The sequence below is a fragment of the Lucilia sericata genome, unplaced genomic scaffold (genome assembly GCF_015586225.1).
Source record: "Lucilia sericata isolate MDLA Ls3-8-SP2 unplaced genomic scaffold, ASM1558622v1 Contig000064F_arrow, whole genome shotgun sequence".
Taxonomy (NCBI): Eukaryota; Metazoa; Arthropoda; class Insecta; order Diptera; family Calliphoridae; genus Lucilia; species Lucilia sericata.
In genome coordinates, this window is record NW_023994099.1 from 807,872 (window position 1) to 822,906 (window position 15,035).

General features: G+C 31.4%; 2 protein-coding genes across 4 annotated transcripts; one reads left to right on the forward strand and one right to left on the reverse strand.

Moving 5' to 3' along the window:
- The first annotated feature begins 4,761 nt into the window (after positions 1-4,761).
- LOC119616265 (xylulose kinase) lies at positions 4,762-11,124 on the forward strand. 3 transcript variants are annotated; one of them, XM_037972600.1, is made up of 7 exons: positions 4,769-4,909; positions 5,015-5,129; positions 8,916-9,037; positions 9,115-9,942; positions 10,008-10,229; positions 10,294-10,483; positions 10,561-11,100. In XM_037972600.1, the coding sequence occupies exons 2-7, from the start codon at positions 5,058-5,060 to the stop codon at positions 10,858-10,860; spliced, it is 1,734 nt and encodes a 577-aa protein (XP_037828528.1). In that variant the 5' UTR covers positions 4,769-4,909; positions 5,015-5,057; the 3' UTR covers positions 10,861-11,100. The 3 variants fall into 3 exon arrangements, with proteins under 3 accessions (XP_037828527.1, XP_037828528.1, XP_037828526.1); XM_037972598.1 differs by having other exon boundaries at positions 4,785-4,803; positions 10,561-10,860; XM_037972599.1 differs by having other exon boundaries at positions 4,762-5,129; positions 10,561-11,124.
- A 37-nt stretch (positions 11,125-11,161) lies between these two features.
- LOC119616264 (splicing factor 3A subunit 1) lies at positions 11,162-14,539 on the reverse strand. Its single transcript, XM_037972597.1, has 9 exons — positions 14,245-14,539; positions 13,991-14,155; positions 13,758-13,932; positions 13,372-13,697; positions 12,455-13,299; positions 12,139-12,394; positions 11,877-12,082; positions 11,640-11,813; positions 11,162-11,301 (listed from the first exon to the last, which is right to left on the reverse strand). The coding sequence occupies exons 1-9, from the start codon at positions 14,345-14,347 to the stop codon at positions 11,200-11,202; spliced, it is 2,352 nt and encodes a 783-aa protein (XP_037828525.1). The 5' UTR covers positions 14,348-14,539; the 3' UTR covers positions 11,162-11,199.
- Between the last annotated feature and the right edge of the window lie 496 nt (positions 14,540-15,035).

Genomic DNA, 15,035 nt, shown 5'->3' on the forward strand with positions numbered 1-15,035 from the left:
TCTTAATAGTCATGTTTTTTTCGAAGTTTATATACATTTTCAGTACAAATGTAAGTAGGTATAAATTTCATAAGTAGCGATAGTTTACATACCTACTTAAAAACTAAGTATGGATAACAATGCTCCCATGTTTTCAAAATATATGTATACACCCTGTGATGGTTTGTGTATCTGATAAGTAAAGATTCAAAATTTCAAAGTAAACTGGAAAAACATTTTTAAATTTGTTTGAATTTTTTTGATGTAGAAACATTTTCTTAATTAGTTTGTGTCCAAACTAAGCAAAAACTGAACTGCTGCACAGTGGTATAGGAAAAAAAAAAGAGGGAAATAATTCGGTAACTTCTAAACGGTTAATCCGATTTTAATGAAATTTGGTATGCACAAAGAGGAGGTGTTGTCGAGTTTAGGTTTTGAATTTGGACCTTATAGGCCAACCAGGGGCCCGGCGGGGGGTCCTCAAATTAGGACACCTCGGCTATGTTAAATTTTTAAAACGATCCTATTTCTTCATTTGAGTTCCGATTTAAAAAAAATTTCGTATATAGAATCTCCTCATCGAGCACTATAAAAAATGTCGTCGTAGCAGTAAATTATCTCTTATAGTTTAGGAGATATTCGCATTTGAATATTAAAATTTTAAAATTTTTACCGTCCTTACTTTAGTTTTTTTGATAATAGCAGGTCCAAATATTTCCGATTTTCGCCATTTTTTTTTATTTGCTTAACAACAAGTTTATATACCAAGCAGTGAAAGAATTATGTAAAAATCATGACTGAGTCCAAAGTTATAGGCATTTAAATTTAAAAAATTAAAAAAAGGCGATTTTTTGTCATTTTTTTGGGAAAAAAGTATCTTTTTCTTTTTAAGTTATCTAAAAAGTTTCTAAGAAGATGTATATAGAATTTATACTTTTTGGAAAGCTGACTTTACATAAAATACGATAAATGAAACAAAACCTAAAAATTTTTGATACCGAGGGGACCAGGTCCATCCAAAAAAACCCTATTTTTTATGGAAAATTAAATTTTGAGCAAAAATTCTCAAATCGCATAGTCGATATCAAATTATAGTGACCTGTTTTATATGACCCAATAAGTTCTTAATCATTTTGTAACGGGTTTCGATAACCCCGCCCCTGGTATGGATATAATAGGCAAAAAACTAAAAAATCCCATTTTTGGGATTTTTTAAAACTTTTTTGGGAATTCCGGGATTTCTAATAAGAAAATTCGAAATTTTGATTTAATTTTGGATTTTAAGTAAAAAAATCTACCTAACTGTAAAATTTCATCAAAAAATATTCATAAATAAAATTTTTATTGCAATTTGAAAAATTTGTATCTTCGCAAAAACTGAATAAAAAACATTTTTTAATTTTTTTTAAAAAAAGTATTCCGCGAATTTTTTAATTTTCAAAAATTATATACAGTTTTGAAAAATAGACAAAATTACCTTTCCATTGATATATAACATGCCTACCTAATGTTTTTTAAGTGACAAATTAATTAGGGAAAACTCAACATCTTTTAGAAAATTTACCTAGCACTATTATTTTCATCCATAAGGTTAACTCTTAAATTTGTTACATATATGGATGAAAATAATAGTGCTAGGTAAATTTTCTAAAAGATGTTGAGTTTTCCTTAATTAATTTGTCACTTAAAAAACATAAGGTAGGCATGTTATATATCAATGGAAAGGTAATTTTGTCTATTTTTCAAAACTGTATATAATTTTTGAAAATTAAAAAATTCGCGGAATACTTTTTTTAAAAAAAATTAAAAAATGTTTTTTATTCAGTTTTTGCGAAGATACAAATTTTTCAAATTGCAATAAAAATTTTATTTATGAATATTTTTTGATGAAATTTTACAGTTAGGTAGATTTTTTTACTCAAAATCCAAAATTAAATAAAAATTTCGAATTTTCTTATTAGAAATCCCGGAATTCCCAAAAAAGTTTTAAAAAATCCCAAAAATGGGATTTTTTGGTTTTTTGCCTATTATATCCATACCAGGGGCGGGGTTATCGAAACCCGTTACAAAATGATTAAGAACTTATTGGGTCATATAAAACAGGTCACTATAATTTGATATCGACTATGCGATTTGAGAATTTTTGCTCAAAATTTAATTTTCCATAAAAAATAGGGTTTTTTTGGATGGACCTGGTCCCCTCGGTATCAAAAATTTTTAGGTTTTGTTTCATTTATCGTATTTTATGTAAAGTCAGCTTTCCAAAAAGTATAAATTCTATATACATCTTCTTAGAAACTTTTTAGATAACTTAAAAAGAAAAAGATACTTTTTTCCCAAAAAAATGACAAAAAATCGCCTTTTTTTAATTTTTTAAATTTAAATGCCTATAACTTTGGACTCAGTCATGATTTTTACATAATTCTTTCACTGCTTGGTATATAAACTTGTTGTTAAGCAAATAAAAAAAAATGGCGAAAATCGGAAATATTTGGACCTGCTATTATAAAAAAACTAAAGTAAGGACGGTAAAAATTTTAAAATTTTAATATTCAAATGCGAATATCTCCTAAACTATAAGAGATAATTTACTGCTACGACGACATTTTTTATAGTGCTCGATGAGGAGATTCTATATACGAAATTTTTTTTAAATCGGAACTCAAATGAAGAAATAGGATCGTTTTAAAAATTTAACATAGCCGAGGTGTCCTAATTTGATGACCCCCCGCCGGGCCCCTGGTTGGCCTATAAGGTCCAAATTCAAAACCTAAACTCGACAACACCTCCTCTTTGTGCACACCAAATTTCATTAAAATCGGATTAACCGTTTAGAAGTTACCGAATTATTTCCCTCTTTTTTTTTTCCTATACCACTGTGTGCTGTCAAATAATTCATGTTAAGCAGTCATACTGTTTTATTCGAAGTTTTTATAGTTATAGATATTCGGCTGTGCCGAATCTAATATATCCTTCACCATGATGTGTTAAAAAGTCTAAACGAATCTTATTACAAAAAATCAAAAAATACCAATTGTAAAATGGTAAGGTGTAAACAATTTTGTAAAAAATACACCTAGGCCTCTATCGGGCCTGTTGTGCGCTCCTTAACCAGTGCCTCAGGTGGGAATCGAACCCACCACCTCCGGTCTACCAGACTAGAACACTAACCACTAACCTACCGGAGGCCACTTCAATATTATAGGAAACATGTGGATTATATTTAATAACAAAGCATTTAAGTTGTTTACCTTAATTCCGAAATATTTTAACAATTTGTTGAAAAAAGTGATTTTCTAAAAGAGAGGTTATATGGGGCAAGGGTAAATATGGGCCTATCCTTATAAATTTTGGTACATGGCTTTACGTTTACATTTGAGTAATGTATGCTGGATTTCATCGTAATACTAGTGTTTATTATTGAATTATTGACCATCAAGTCATTTTCTGAAAGGGACTTTTTATGGGGGCTAGGGTCAAATAAAGTCCGATAATTACGAAAATCGGTAGTATTATTAAGACGTATATAGAACTAAGTGTTGCCGATTTTTGTAGAGATACTACAATATTTAACATAATTATGAATTCAAAAGCCCTTTCCGGGGGGTAGGGTTGTATGGGGGCTAGGTGAAATAATGGACCGATTTCAACCATTTTCAATAGGCTTTGGACACGTATGGTCCAAATTTCAGCAAAATATCTTGAAAATTGCGACCTGTACCTTGCGCACAAGGTTTACATGGACAGCCAGCCAAACAGAAGGACGGACATGGCTTAATCAACTCAGAAAGTGATTCCGAGTCGATCGGTATATTTTAAGGTGTGTGTAGGACCAATATTTTTGTGCGTTACAAACATCAGTACAAACCCTCCCCACTATGGTGGTGTAGGGTATAAAAATTCAAAAAGTGCTTTTTAAAGACTGAAAAAGTACCAAAAAGTCTCATTTTATACGTTCTAACTTAATCCGTACTTTTATATTAAGGACATTTTATATAATTATAGAAATATATTTACTTTTAAGGATTAATTTCGATTTTTTCGATGTCATCATAAATTTCATTATATATTTTTCCTACGTTTCATTTAAATCGGTTGAAAACAAAATATGTATTTCAATATTGCATAGCTTGAGTTTGACCTTCAGAGTTTATGGGTTAACATTATTAGATTTTAGTAAAGCTTCAGATATATGTTTCCTATTATCTTGGATTTCATATTCTGAAAAGGTTTTATTTAAAATGCATGACAGTAAAATCATATGGAGTCACATGGAGATTTTTTAAATTTAAAATTTGCTTAACAAAATTGGTGGATAATACGACTTTTTTTCTTTCCATATTCGGGATCAGCACACCAAATAACACTGCGATTAGTGAAAAAATTAAAAAGTTTTTCATCGTTGGCCAGTGTAATCCAATAGCATCTAAACCTGGAGCTTGTTATTTTTTAATAATAAAATTAACGATTTAATTTTAGCTGAATTGGTAAGTTCGACAGTCGATCTGTCAATAATTTTATAGTTAAGATCATAAATAAATCTTGAGACAGCTGAGTCCACAACCGAAGAATTATTTATAGTAATGGAGTGAGATTAAAAAATGACGTCAGCTATTGAATTAGCTTTTTCAGTGCAAATATAAATATAATTTTAAATACATTTTTGTTCAATATACTAATTTCCAAATTTTTTCACAGTGTCAAACAGCTGTTTTTTGACGTTTGGTGTTTTTAATTTAACAGCTGCCACCACCTCATAGAAGCCTCCCTGAACAAGTGTTTTTTGTTTATTAAATTGTTATGTGCAGAAGAAGAAAGCACACCGTACGGTTTTCCAATATTTTCTTTATTATTTAAATATATTTTTTTTAATACAACAGAAGAAAACTTGATTTAACATAACTAAAACAGTGAAATTATATACCGTGTAGTAAGATAAAATATATACATAAATTTTACTGAATGTTGTCAAAAAATTACGTGGGATCTAAAACAAGAATCACATTTTAATTAATCATCTATCATATACTACTAGATCAATTACAAATTTGTTGAATCTTCAAAAATAAATACACACCATGAAAATGAATAGCACAGCAGTGGATGAAGAAAAGTCAACATACTTGGGCTTCGATTTAAGTACCCAAAAGGTAAGTTGCTTCAAGTTTTAATTAGACTGCTTAAAGAAAGTGTTGTACGTATTTATTTAAATACTTATGTACGTACATAGATATATATGTACATGATTGTCTAACTTCATACATTATGTACTATGTATAATGAATGGCATCATATAGGTTTTTGCATTACTTTTTATTTGTTTATATGAGTATTTTTTATTTTGATTATTGGTTGGTTTTTGGGTGTTTGTTAACTGGTGGCATGTGTTTAGCTGACACATAACTCATTAATAGTAATTGTAAAACACTATAGAAACCATAAACAGAAATGTTTTTCAGAAATTATGCTGAAGAAGTTATTACATATTTTGAAATTACCACAAATAAAAATATATAAATTATACCAATAATAAGAACTATTTATACGATTAATGATAACTTAGTAATATAATAAACTGCTTAAAAATTTACATAAATAACATAAGCACATTGATCATCTAACAAAAACCATTGCATTTTAAATAAAAATTCGGTTATGAAGTTTTTGTGCCACATTCGACAAAATCAATATTTTTGAAATAAATAAGATTTTGTTTTTAATTGATCCTACTGAAATGAAATTTTACATAGAAATATTAATATTAAAAGTCCCGATAAACTACTAAAAATGTCAATGCTAATAAAATACAATTCTTTTAAAGACTTTTTTAATAGAATTCACTAAAATTTATTTAATTTTACCAATTTATATTGTCCGGACTAACGTTCGGGTACGGGTAAGGAGTTCGGTAAAATGTGAGGTTCGGTACCGTACAACGAACTTTTAATAAATTCTTTATTTATCATTTTTTAAATCATCGAGTTTTCAAATGCTAAAAACCCATAAATAGGTAAAACGGAATGAATTGTCGTAATTTTTGTTATTCCTCGAAAACAAAATTTTCGATATTGGTAAAAAGTAACGCCTTAATTTGTTCCAATTTTCTGCTGTTTTGAAAACCTGTTATCAGAAAGAAACTGATTAAAAAGATAATTCCTTTTAAAATACTAAAAATGATATTAATCAACCGAAAATCATTTGAAGAAACAAACTGTGAAATTATGTAGTTTCAATTATATATCTTTATTCTTATTTGCAACACATGGAAATAATATATATTATTCTAAAACGGTCTAGACATCTCTTAAACGTGAGGAGATAAAGAAACGGTTTCCATAAATATTCTTTATTGGTGCAGGTTGATTGGTATTGAAAATGTAGTCTATTATTTTTCCATTGCACTGATATTTTCAAATCTTAATATAGATTGCTCGGATAACATAATTTTTGCGTTTTTCATAAGCTTTTAACATACGCTTATACATTTTATATGTTTTATCTCAGAATCACTCTACGGCCCATAGTGAAATGTCTGTCTATCCATAATTTCAGATGCTGTCATAGGTCACAATTATGAATAACATCAAATTTTATGAAAATCAGACTTCAGCTTTGAATAATCTGTAACCATTTTTTTATTTTTAAAAAATAAAAACACTCTGGCGTACATTAATATTGGAAATAAATTAAGTCTATTTTAGAACTTATTCAAGCCGAAGCCTGGTTTTAATGAAGTTTAGTGGAAATAGTAATAGTAGATTATATCCACTATTTTTTATAATTATGACCTGTGACTATTGAAAATTTACGATAGAGAACGGCGTTAAAAATATTAAGATTGCAATTAAAAAAATAATGCACAAAACAACTATTGACCGCCAATATCTCGTTTAGCGCACATGATATTTATGGAACTTTTAATACCTTTTTAATAAAGGCCATTTTAGCAATCTAAAATTCAGCCAAAAAAACCTTTATTTTACTGGACTATTATATCAAATATATTATAGGTAAAAAATTGACGCAATTAAAAAGAAAGTTATGTGAAGTTTTATCAGAAACTGCACGTTTTGCGTATATATCTCTATTTCTGTATAGAAAATAGTTATTTGTATAACTCATTTATGCAAAAAATTGTAGTTTAACTAAATTTAAATATATATACAATGTATACATAGATGTACATATCTTAAAATCATTTGAAGGTCAAATGATGCTGGACTAATATTTTGTTTGCAAATAAAAAAATAATAATAGTTATTAGTAATAAATAAACATTTAAAGCCCTCATTAGTAAATAAAAATTCTTGATAAGACAAATTAAAATTAAAAGTTTTAATTATCAGCTCTAAAAAGTTAATCACGTATAATTGTAAAAATATTGATATAACAGTTGTCATTTTACAACACATATAAAAATTGTGCTTGTTTTACGTGAATATGTGTATAGGGTCTCTCAAAAGTTTCTGAAAGTTGTTGACACAAAAAGATTATCAAAAGTTCTCTAAATTTGTATCTATTTATGCAGAACCTTTACAATAGTGCATTTTTTCTTATTTTTTCTTCTTATTTTACAGAATAAGGCGCTCAATTTTCCAATTATCTAATTTTATTTAAAATAATTTTATATTTTTTTCGGAATTTCTCATCTAAATTTCTATGTCATACAGGTCTGTCACACAATGCTATTGGAATGATTTCAATTCCGTATTATTATTCCGATCGATTTTGTTTTTGCTTCTCCAAATACCGAATTATTTAGTTAGTTCACAAAAAATTATATTGATTTTATTTAAATTAATTATGTTTAGCTTATAAAAACCAGAATCGTATGTTAGTAAAGGTTCTTGTTATTAAAACTTTATGAAAAAACATTAATTACATACAAATTTAAATTCCACTTCAAAACTTTCCGAACGAATTTTTCGTTTTCTTTTTCTGAAGAAGCCAATGGAATTCTGTGACAGGCCTGATAATGTACAAATTTATGTGAGACACTGTAAGTACGAGTATGTTTTTCAATTTGCCCTATAATCAAATAAATGAACTCAGTGTAAAAATAAATTGATAACGTTACTCCGTATTAACTTTAATTAAATTTAAAAACATTAACATAAAAATACCAAAAAAGAACGCACCCAATGATGTAACATTAGATTAATTATTGTTATTTAGGAGTGTCATATTTATGGGGGTGTGTCCAGGATATAAATTTTTTTTACACATTTTACAAAGATTTATAAAAACCTTTCAATGGCTAATGTGTTGTTTCTAAATAACGTGCGAGTACTTTGAGCAAGAATTTTACTTGTACTACATATCTTGTTTTTTTTTACACTAACAAAATACGATTAAAATTTTAACTCAAAGTAGGTACTCGCACGTTATCTAGAAACAACACATAAATATGTATATTGTGTGGCCACCGGTAGATTAGTATTCTAGCCTGTTAGCTGGAACACTGGGTTCGATTTCCACCTGAGGCACTAGTAAGGTGGTCTAGGTGTATTTCTTCGGATTTGATGTAACATACATCCTCCTTTCAAACTAACTAGCTAAATATGTAACGACTCACTCTGTATGGAAAGTAAAATCGTGTTCTTGTTTTCATGTTTAAAAATCCAAAATATATAAAATTGTTAGGGTTTTCATTAAAATAAATAAAATTTATTCACATTTTTTGTATACCGTTAAACGCGACTTTAACCGGTCGTAACTCACGAAGGGCCATCGATAGACTCAAAATATTTTGGAAACTATCATAGGAACTATGATTCTACGTAAGTACATACATATGTACATGGAACCGAACAATATTTATTAAAGAATCAGAAGTGGGTCTATTTGCACTGGTTCTTGAAGTTGTTATTTTAGAATAAATTCTGAATATAATTTAATAAGTAAATAATTCACACATTTATTAATTTATTTTTTAGCTTAAAGCCGTGCAACTAAATAATGAACTTAAAGTTTTAGTTACCGCCGAAGTGCAATTCGACACAGATCTACCAGAGTTCCGTACCACGGGAGGTGTTAATGCTGGTCCAAGAAAGAATGAGTAAGATACACAAATTATAAAACTGCTAAGCATGTATGCTTGTTTGTGAAAGTCGCTTGAAAATGTGGTTTCTTTAGATATTTTGTACAACCAGTTATGTGGGTGAAAGCTTTGGATATTGTAATGGATCGCTTGGTTATGGAAGGCGCTGATTTAAGTACTGTGGTAGCACTTGGAGGCTCCGCACAACAACATGGATCATTATATTGGTCACGTCATGGCGTAGAGACTTTAAAAAACCTCGATCCAGATAAATTCCTGCATTTACAAGTGGATGATTCAGCATTCGTTCTGACACGTACGCCGATATGGATGGATGGATCGGCGGAGAATCAGTGCCTTGAAATGGAAATGGCTATTGGGGGTCGTACGGAAATGGTCAGCCTAACGGGTAGTAAATGCTATCCACGTTTTACCGGACCCCAGATCCGGAAAGTCTATCAACAACGGACACATGCGTACGAAGATTCGAAACGCATTTCGTTGGTTAGCAGTTTTTTAGCTTCAATATTTTTAGGTGATGTGGCACCTATTGATTACGCAGATGCTTCGGGAATGAATTTATTTGATATTAATACAAAAACCTGGTCAAAAGCTTGTTTGAATGCGTGTGCCCCTGATTTGGAAGAACGTCTGGGTACACCGGTGAAAACAAGTTCTATTATAGGAAACATATGTGAGTTTTTTGTCCAACGTTTCGGCATGCCCGAAACATGCAAAGTGGCCGCCTTTACGGGTGACAATCCGTCTGCTTTGTCTGGTATGTTGGTTGAAAAGGGTTGCCTAGTAATGTCATTGGGCACCAGCGACACATTAATGATGAATTTAGAAAAACCTCCTGTGTTAGAGGAGGGTCATGTTTTGTGCCATCCCACCGATGAAGATCAATTCATGGGTCTTTTATGGTTTGTAAATTATCATCGTTATGAAAGATTTATAATTTATTTCATCTGAACTGTTATTGGTTTAGCTTTCGTAATGGTTCGTTGGTGAGAGACGCTATTAAACGTTCAGAGGCTCAAAATAGTTGGCAAATATTTAGTCAACTGCTGGATTCTACACCTCGTGGTAATTATGGGAATATGGCAATACATTTTCACACAATGGAAATAATTCCCACAGCCAAAGGTACATTGCGTTGGAATAAGAGTCATACAACCTCTTCACCAGATGCTGCAAAGGGAATTAGCAAGTATGTATTATTTATTTACAATCCTCTATGACAAGTACTTTTAGAGCTAGGTATTTGTTTAAAGATTTACATCGCCCGAAGCTGAAATCCGAGCATTGATAGAGGGGCAAATGCTACATCGCAGAGCTGTTGCTGCCGATATGGGCTTTCATTTCGGTGAAGAGACAAAAATCATTGCCACTGGAGGAGCATCTGTGAATAAGTCTATACTGCAAGTAATTTCAGATGTTTTTAATGCTCCAGTTTATATACAGGTTTGTAAAATTAATACAAATTACAGATAGATCAGAAGTATGTCATTCTTTCATGATTTTATACTCTATAATTGCAGAAAGCAAGTGAGGCCGCATTGCAGGGTGCTGCATATCGGGCAAAATATGCGAAATATATAGACGACTTGAGGCAGGACATTTCCAATATGAGTAAAACAAATCAGGATGCAGGCGATGAAGTAGAAAAGGAAGATACAAAAACTAATGTTGATATTTTAAGTTATTATGATTTTATAATAAGTTATCTTCCGAATCTCTTAGAACGTGTATGTGAACCTAGTAAAGACAGCGACGAAATATACACCCCCATGTTAGAACGTTATCGTCAAATGGCCAATATACTACAATCATCCAAATGATATTAATACTATCGTAAATTATATGAAATAAACTTACTACATAAAAGACCATAGAAGAGTAATAATAATTATAAAAAGATTTGATCAGAATCTTTTTCATAAAAATCACATTCCTTAAAGCTTTTGTGTATTTTTCATTTTTGTTAATTTGTCTTACGCAAATTTATAATGATATAATGATAACTAAAAAACGTTTCTTTGTTTTTCGAATTTATTGATAAAAGTGCAATTGAATATTTTTAAAATAAAACTACAAAAACACTTTATTATTTTATTTTAACAATAAGTTGACGCATATTAGTTTTTTTTTTTAATTTTCTTACCAAATAGTAATTGAATTTATTTTTTACGTCCACCACGTTCTTTAATTTGCAAGTGAACAGTAGCACCACTAAGCAAATTGTAAAAAGCCATTGTATTGCTGTCTTTGAAGAACATGCCCTAAAACAAAGTAAGAACATAGAGTAGTTTATTTTTTTTTTTAATATGAAAATTCGGGTTGGTTTCTTGAAAAACAAATACGATTATTCCTAACAGCAAACTAATTATGAAGAGGTGATTTTTTTGGATTACATGTTTTGCTTGGCATAATTTTGGAATTTTTTAGGCTTTGTGTTACAAATGAATGAAATAAAGTTTTTCAAAGATAATAGATCTTATAATTCGTCAATTTTTGGTAAACTCTTCAAACTATAAAATAAGTATTAAAGAGTCCGTCCCTAAGTTAGCGTTAAAACCTGACATATAAAAAAGATATTAAATCAAAAAATTTTAATTACCTCATACGAAATTTTTTGTTTAGCTGGTGGCATACCAGTTTCCTCTTGTATTTTACTTTTTAGCAATGAAACAGGATCGGTTAAAGCTAGAGAAACTGCTATTGTCTGACCATTCAATTTCCATTCAGATTTATCCAAAACATTTGGAATTTGCACCTGTATAGTTATGGGACTCTAAACAACGAATAAAAAAATAATAGTTGAATAAAATACAAAGAAAAATGTCGTGCATCATACCTTGTGCATTGCAATAAATTCAGATTCGGGTACCAAGTTATCTTCAGATCGCAATTTTTTATTAGGTGGTTCATCATCGACTGGTATTGATTGTGGTACTGGTATAATGCTTTGATCAAGTACTGGTGGAGCTGGCGATATTTGCGGGGGACCGCCACCAGTTGCTGCCAAGGGAGCCATGTAACCTGGTACGGAAAATGGCGGTGCTAAATGGAGAATATAAGAATATTATATATAATTAGAATGAAATTATTATACTTACGCATAATGGGTGGAGGCCTCATTTGCATCATCATAACAGGAGGTTGTGGGGGCAATGCGTGTTGCTGTGGTTGCGATTGTGGATGGTGCTGCTGTTGATGATGGTGATGATGTTGTGACTGTTGGTGTGGCTGCTGTTGAGTATGCATTGATTTGGAAATATTACTATGATGTGGATTTCCACCACTATTTGGTTTACCTCCAACGGGTTTGGGACCAATTTTTTCCTTTTCTTCATCGGGCAGAAGTCCTTTTACCTGTATTATTTAAAAATAAAATTTTAATATATAAATAATATGAAACATTTAGTTAAATACCTTATGAATTTGATGGATTTGATCTTCCAAAGTAATATTGGCACGAGCTGCTCGTGTTGCTGCTTCAACACTAGATGTATGACCATCCCAAGTGACACGGTCATCCTTCTTGGTTTCCTCCTCGCCCAATTTCTTACCAATCACTGTTTCCTCATCGCCAACACCAAAGATATCAGTACGACGTTCGGCCAATTGTTTTAAACTTGCTTCAATAGCTGTGCCAGCGGCATATACATTTTCCTGATTGATTTTCTCCACGGTATGCTTGTCGCGTTGTTCTACCCAACGTGGATCCAAGAGACCGATGCGCATATGCTCAGCCACTTTGGAGGCCGGAATCTTTTCACCTGTAATTGGTGAAATAAGGAATTCATCAGTTGGCGCTGGTTTAGGTGGTTTAACTTGAGCAGCCTTCGGATCGTATTTCTTTACTACCACCTTATCGTGTGTGGGCGGTAAAAGTGGAGCAACTGGTGGTTGCATTTTATTAGCGGCGGGTGATTCTTCATCACTCGAAGCTTCATCCATATCTTGAACTTGAATGTTGTCCTTTTTAGATGATTGATTTTGGTATGAAACATCTTTCATGTGAATACCAATGCGATTCTCCATTTGTGACAATTTAACAGCACCTCCTGTACTGGGAGCATCCTGGCTGTCTTCATCATCTGATTCGATTTGCATTTCAATGTCGCCATCATCTTCTTGCAATCGCTCCTCCATTAAAACGCGAGCACCCACTTCCTCGGGAGTAGTTGGTGGTGGAAAGTTACCCGTTTCGAACGGCTGATAATCGACCGTTTCTACTACCACAAAATCGTGCCAATCAATTTGAGCATAGGCGACTTGAAACAAATAAATACAATTTTATTTATTAGTCTTTTATTATTAGTACAACTACAAAAAATATTATTTACCTCTTTCCTTTTCAATTTTTTCTTCCTCTCGACGGCGTTGTGCTTCCTGATGCTTTTGCCAATTTGCCCGATATTTAACTTGATCGAGTACAAGATTCATACTCGATCGTCCTGGATTACTTTCAGCTCTTAGCTTGCCAAGTAAATCCTTTGGAGGAATTAAAATTTTTGTGTACTGTTCTAAAAGCTTAGTAAAGTACTGAAAAAGCGAATGTTGAGGGCGCAAAAAATCAAACTGAAAGTTGCGTTGTTCACGATTCATTAAATTTGTTAAGAACTGACGACCATTACGTGCCACGAATTGCGCCGTTAACTTAACAATATCCCTATAATAGAATTGATTAATAACTTATTTTTAAAGAGAATTAATTTGTTATTTGACTTACAAGTCGAGAGCTGAAATCGATGGTGGATCCGCAATAAATTCAAATTCTGGGGGAGGATCTTTTGGGACAAATTGCTGCTCGGCCACTTGTTTTAAAAGCTCTTGCTGTTTTTGTTGAGCAGCGCTGGTCACAGATAACTGCTTAATACCACTAACCACACTAGGAGCGCTAGCATCTGTAAATATTAAATAAAAAATATATAGAAAAATGATTAAAACTTTTAAGTATTTTACCTTTTCCTTCCCTAAATTCATTCACTTTATGTCTGTAGTATGCATGATATGGGTCTCCGGAACTTAAGAAATTAAATTTCGGATTTCCCAATTCGTTCTGTCGAATACGTGCCTCAAACTCTGGACCATTACGTGCTACGAAACTAGCAGTTTTATCGACAATATCTGTTTTTTGAAAATATCTTAATTAAGTCTGGAAAACCTAGGAAATTTGCTAGAAGAAAAAAAAACAAAGCTGATAGAGAAAAGGATACTTCTAACCTCCGGCGGAGGATAGATTATGCCAATTATGGGTCCAGACATTGGCTTGGACTGCTGGTTATTATCGACCGTCACATCTGCTTCTATTGGCGGCATGTTCGTTTTAATATTTATAAATTATTTTTAATTAATTTCGGTGTATTTTAATTTATTTTTTCCAAAACATCAAAACGTTTTTGACAACGCTTGCTTGCAATGATGGCAATTTGTCGAGTTTTATTTTTCATTATTTTCCGTACAATTCTAGCGATTTTATATAAGTAAAGCGTTTACGTTTAACCCTCTAATGCCACATTTTTTGTTTGACTTCAAAGCACCGGTTCACATAGTGGCTGTCCACACTAGAAATTTTGTTGAGAAACTTTTTCTTAATTCTCTTTTAAAGTTTGATTTCATTATTGTCTACACATAGAAACTTTTGTTAAAGAAACTAAGTGTTAATGATATTTTTTCTCATCATTTTTTCTCTCACACACAAAATGGAAAGTTTCCCAAAAAAAGTTTGCTTGTGTAGACCAGGGTTTACTGAATACAAGACGACATCACTAGCCCAGCTGATCATTGTTTACAATCTTTTATACATAGACTTGTATACAGGCCTAAAACGCATGCTTGTCAAACTTCATATAAAAAAATTTGACAATCGTGCGGTTGCTCTCAAGTATTGGTACCTTGTTAAGTATACCGTGGTGTAGACCATAACTTACTTAAGCCACTTCACACGAGCACACAAGTAATATGATCTGTCAGAATTTTGTGTAGAAGAGATCGGATGGGATCGTCT

Bases quoted from the DNA above. Each gene is read 5' to 3' on its own strand.
- LOC119616265 (XM_037972599.1), top strand. From the start codon at position 5,058: ATGAAAATGAATAGCACAGCAGTGGATGAAGAAAAGTCAACATACTTG. The intron at 9,038-9,114 runs GTAAGATACACA...TGGTTTCTTTAG, and splicing joins GCTGGTCCAAGAAAGAATGA to ATATTTTGTACAACCAGTTA. The intron at 10,484-10,560 runs GTTTGTAAAATT...CTATAATTGCAG, and splicing joins ATGCTCCAGTTTATATACAG to AAAGCAAGTGAGGCCGCATT.
- LOC119616264 (XM_037972597.1), bottom strand. From the start codon at position 14,347: ATGCCGCCAATAGAAGCAGATGTGACGGTCGATAATAACCAGCAGTCC. The intron at 14,156-14,244 runs GTATCCTTTTCT...TTCAAAAAACAG, and splicing joins TCCTCCGCCGGAGGTTAGAA to ATATTGTCGATAAAACTGCT. The intron at 13,698-13,757 runs GTAAGTCAAATA...ATTCTATTATAG, and splicing joins TCGATTTCAGCTCTCGACTT to GGATATTGTTAAGTTAACGG.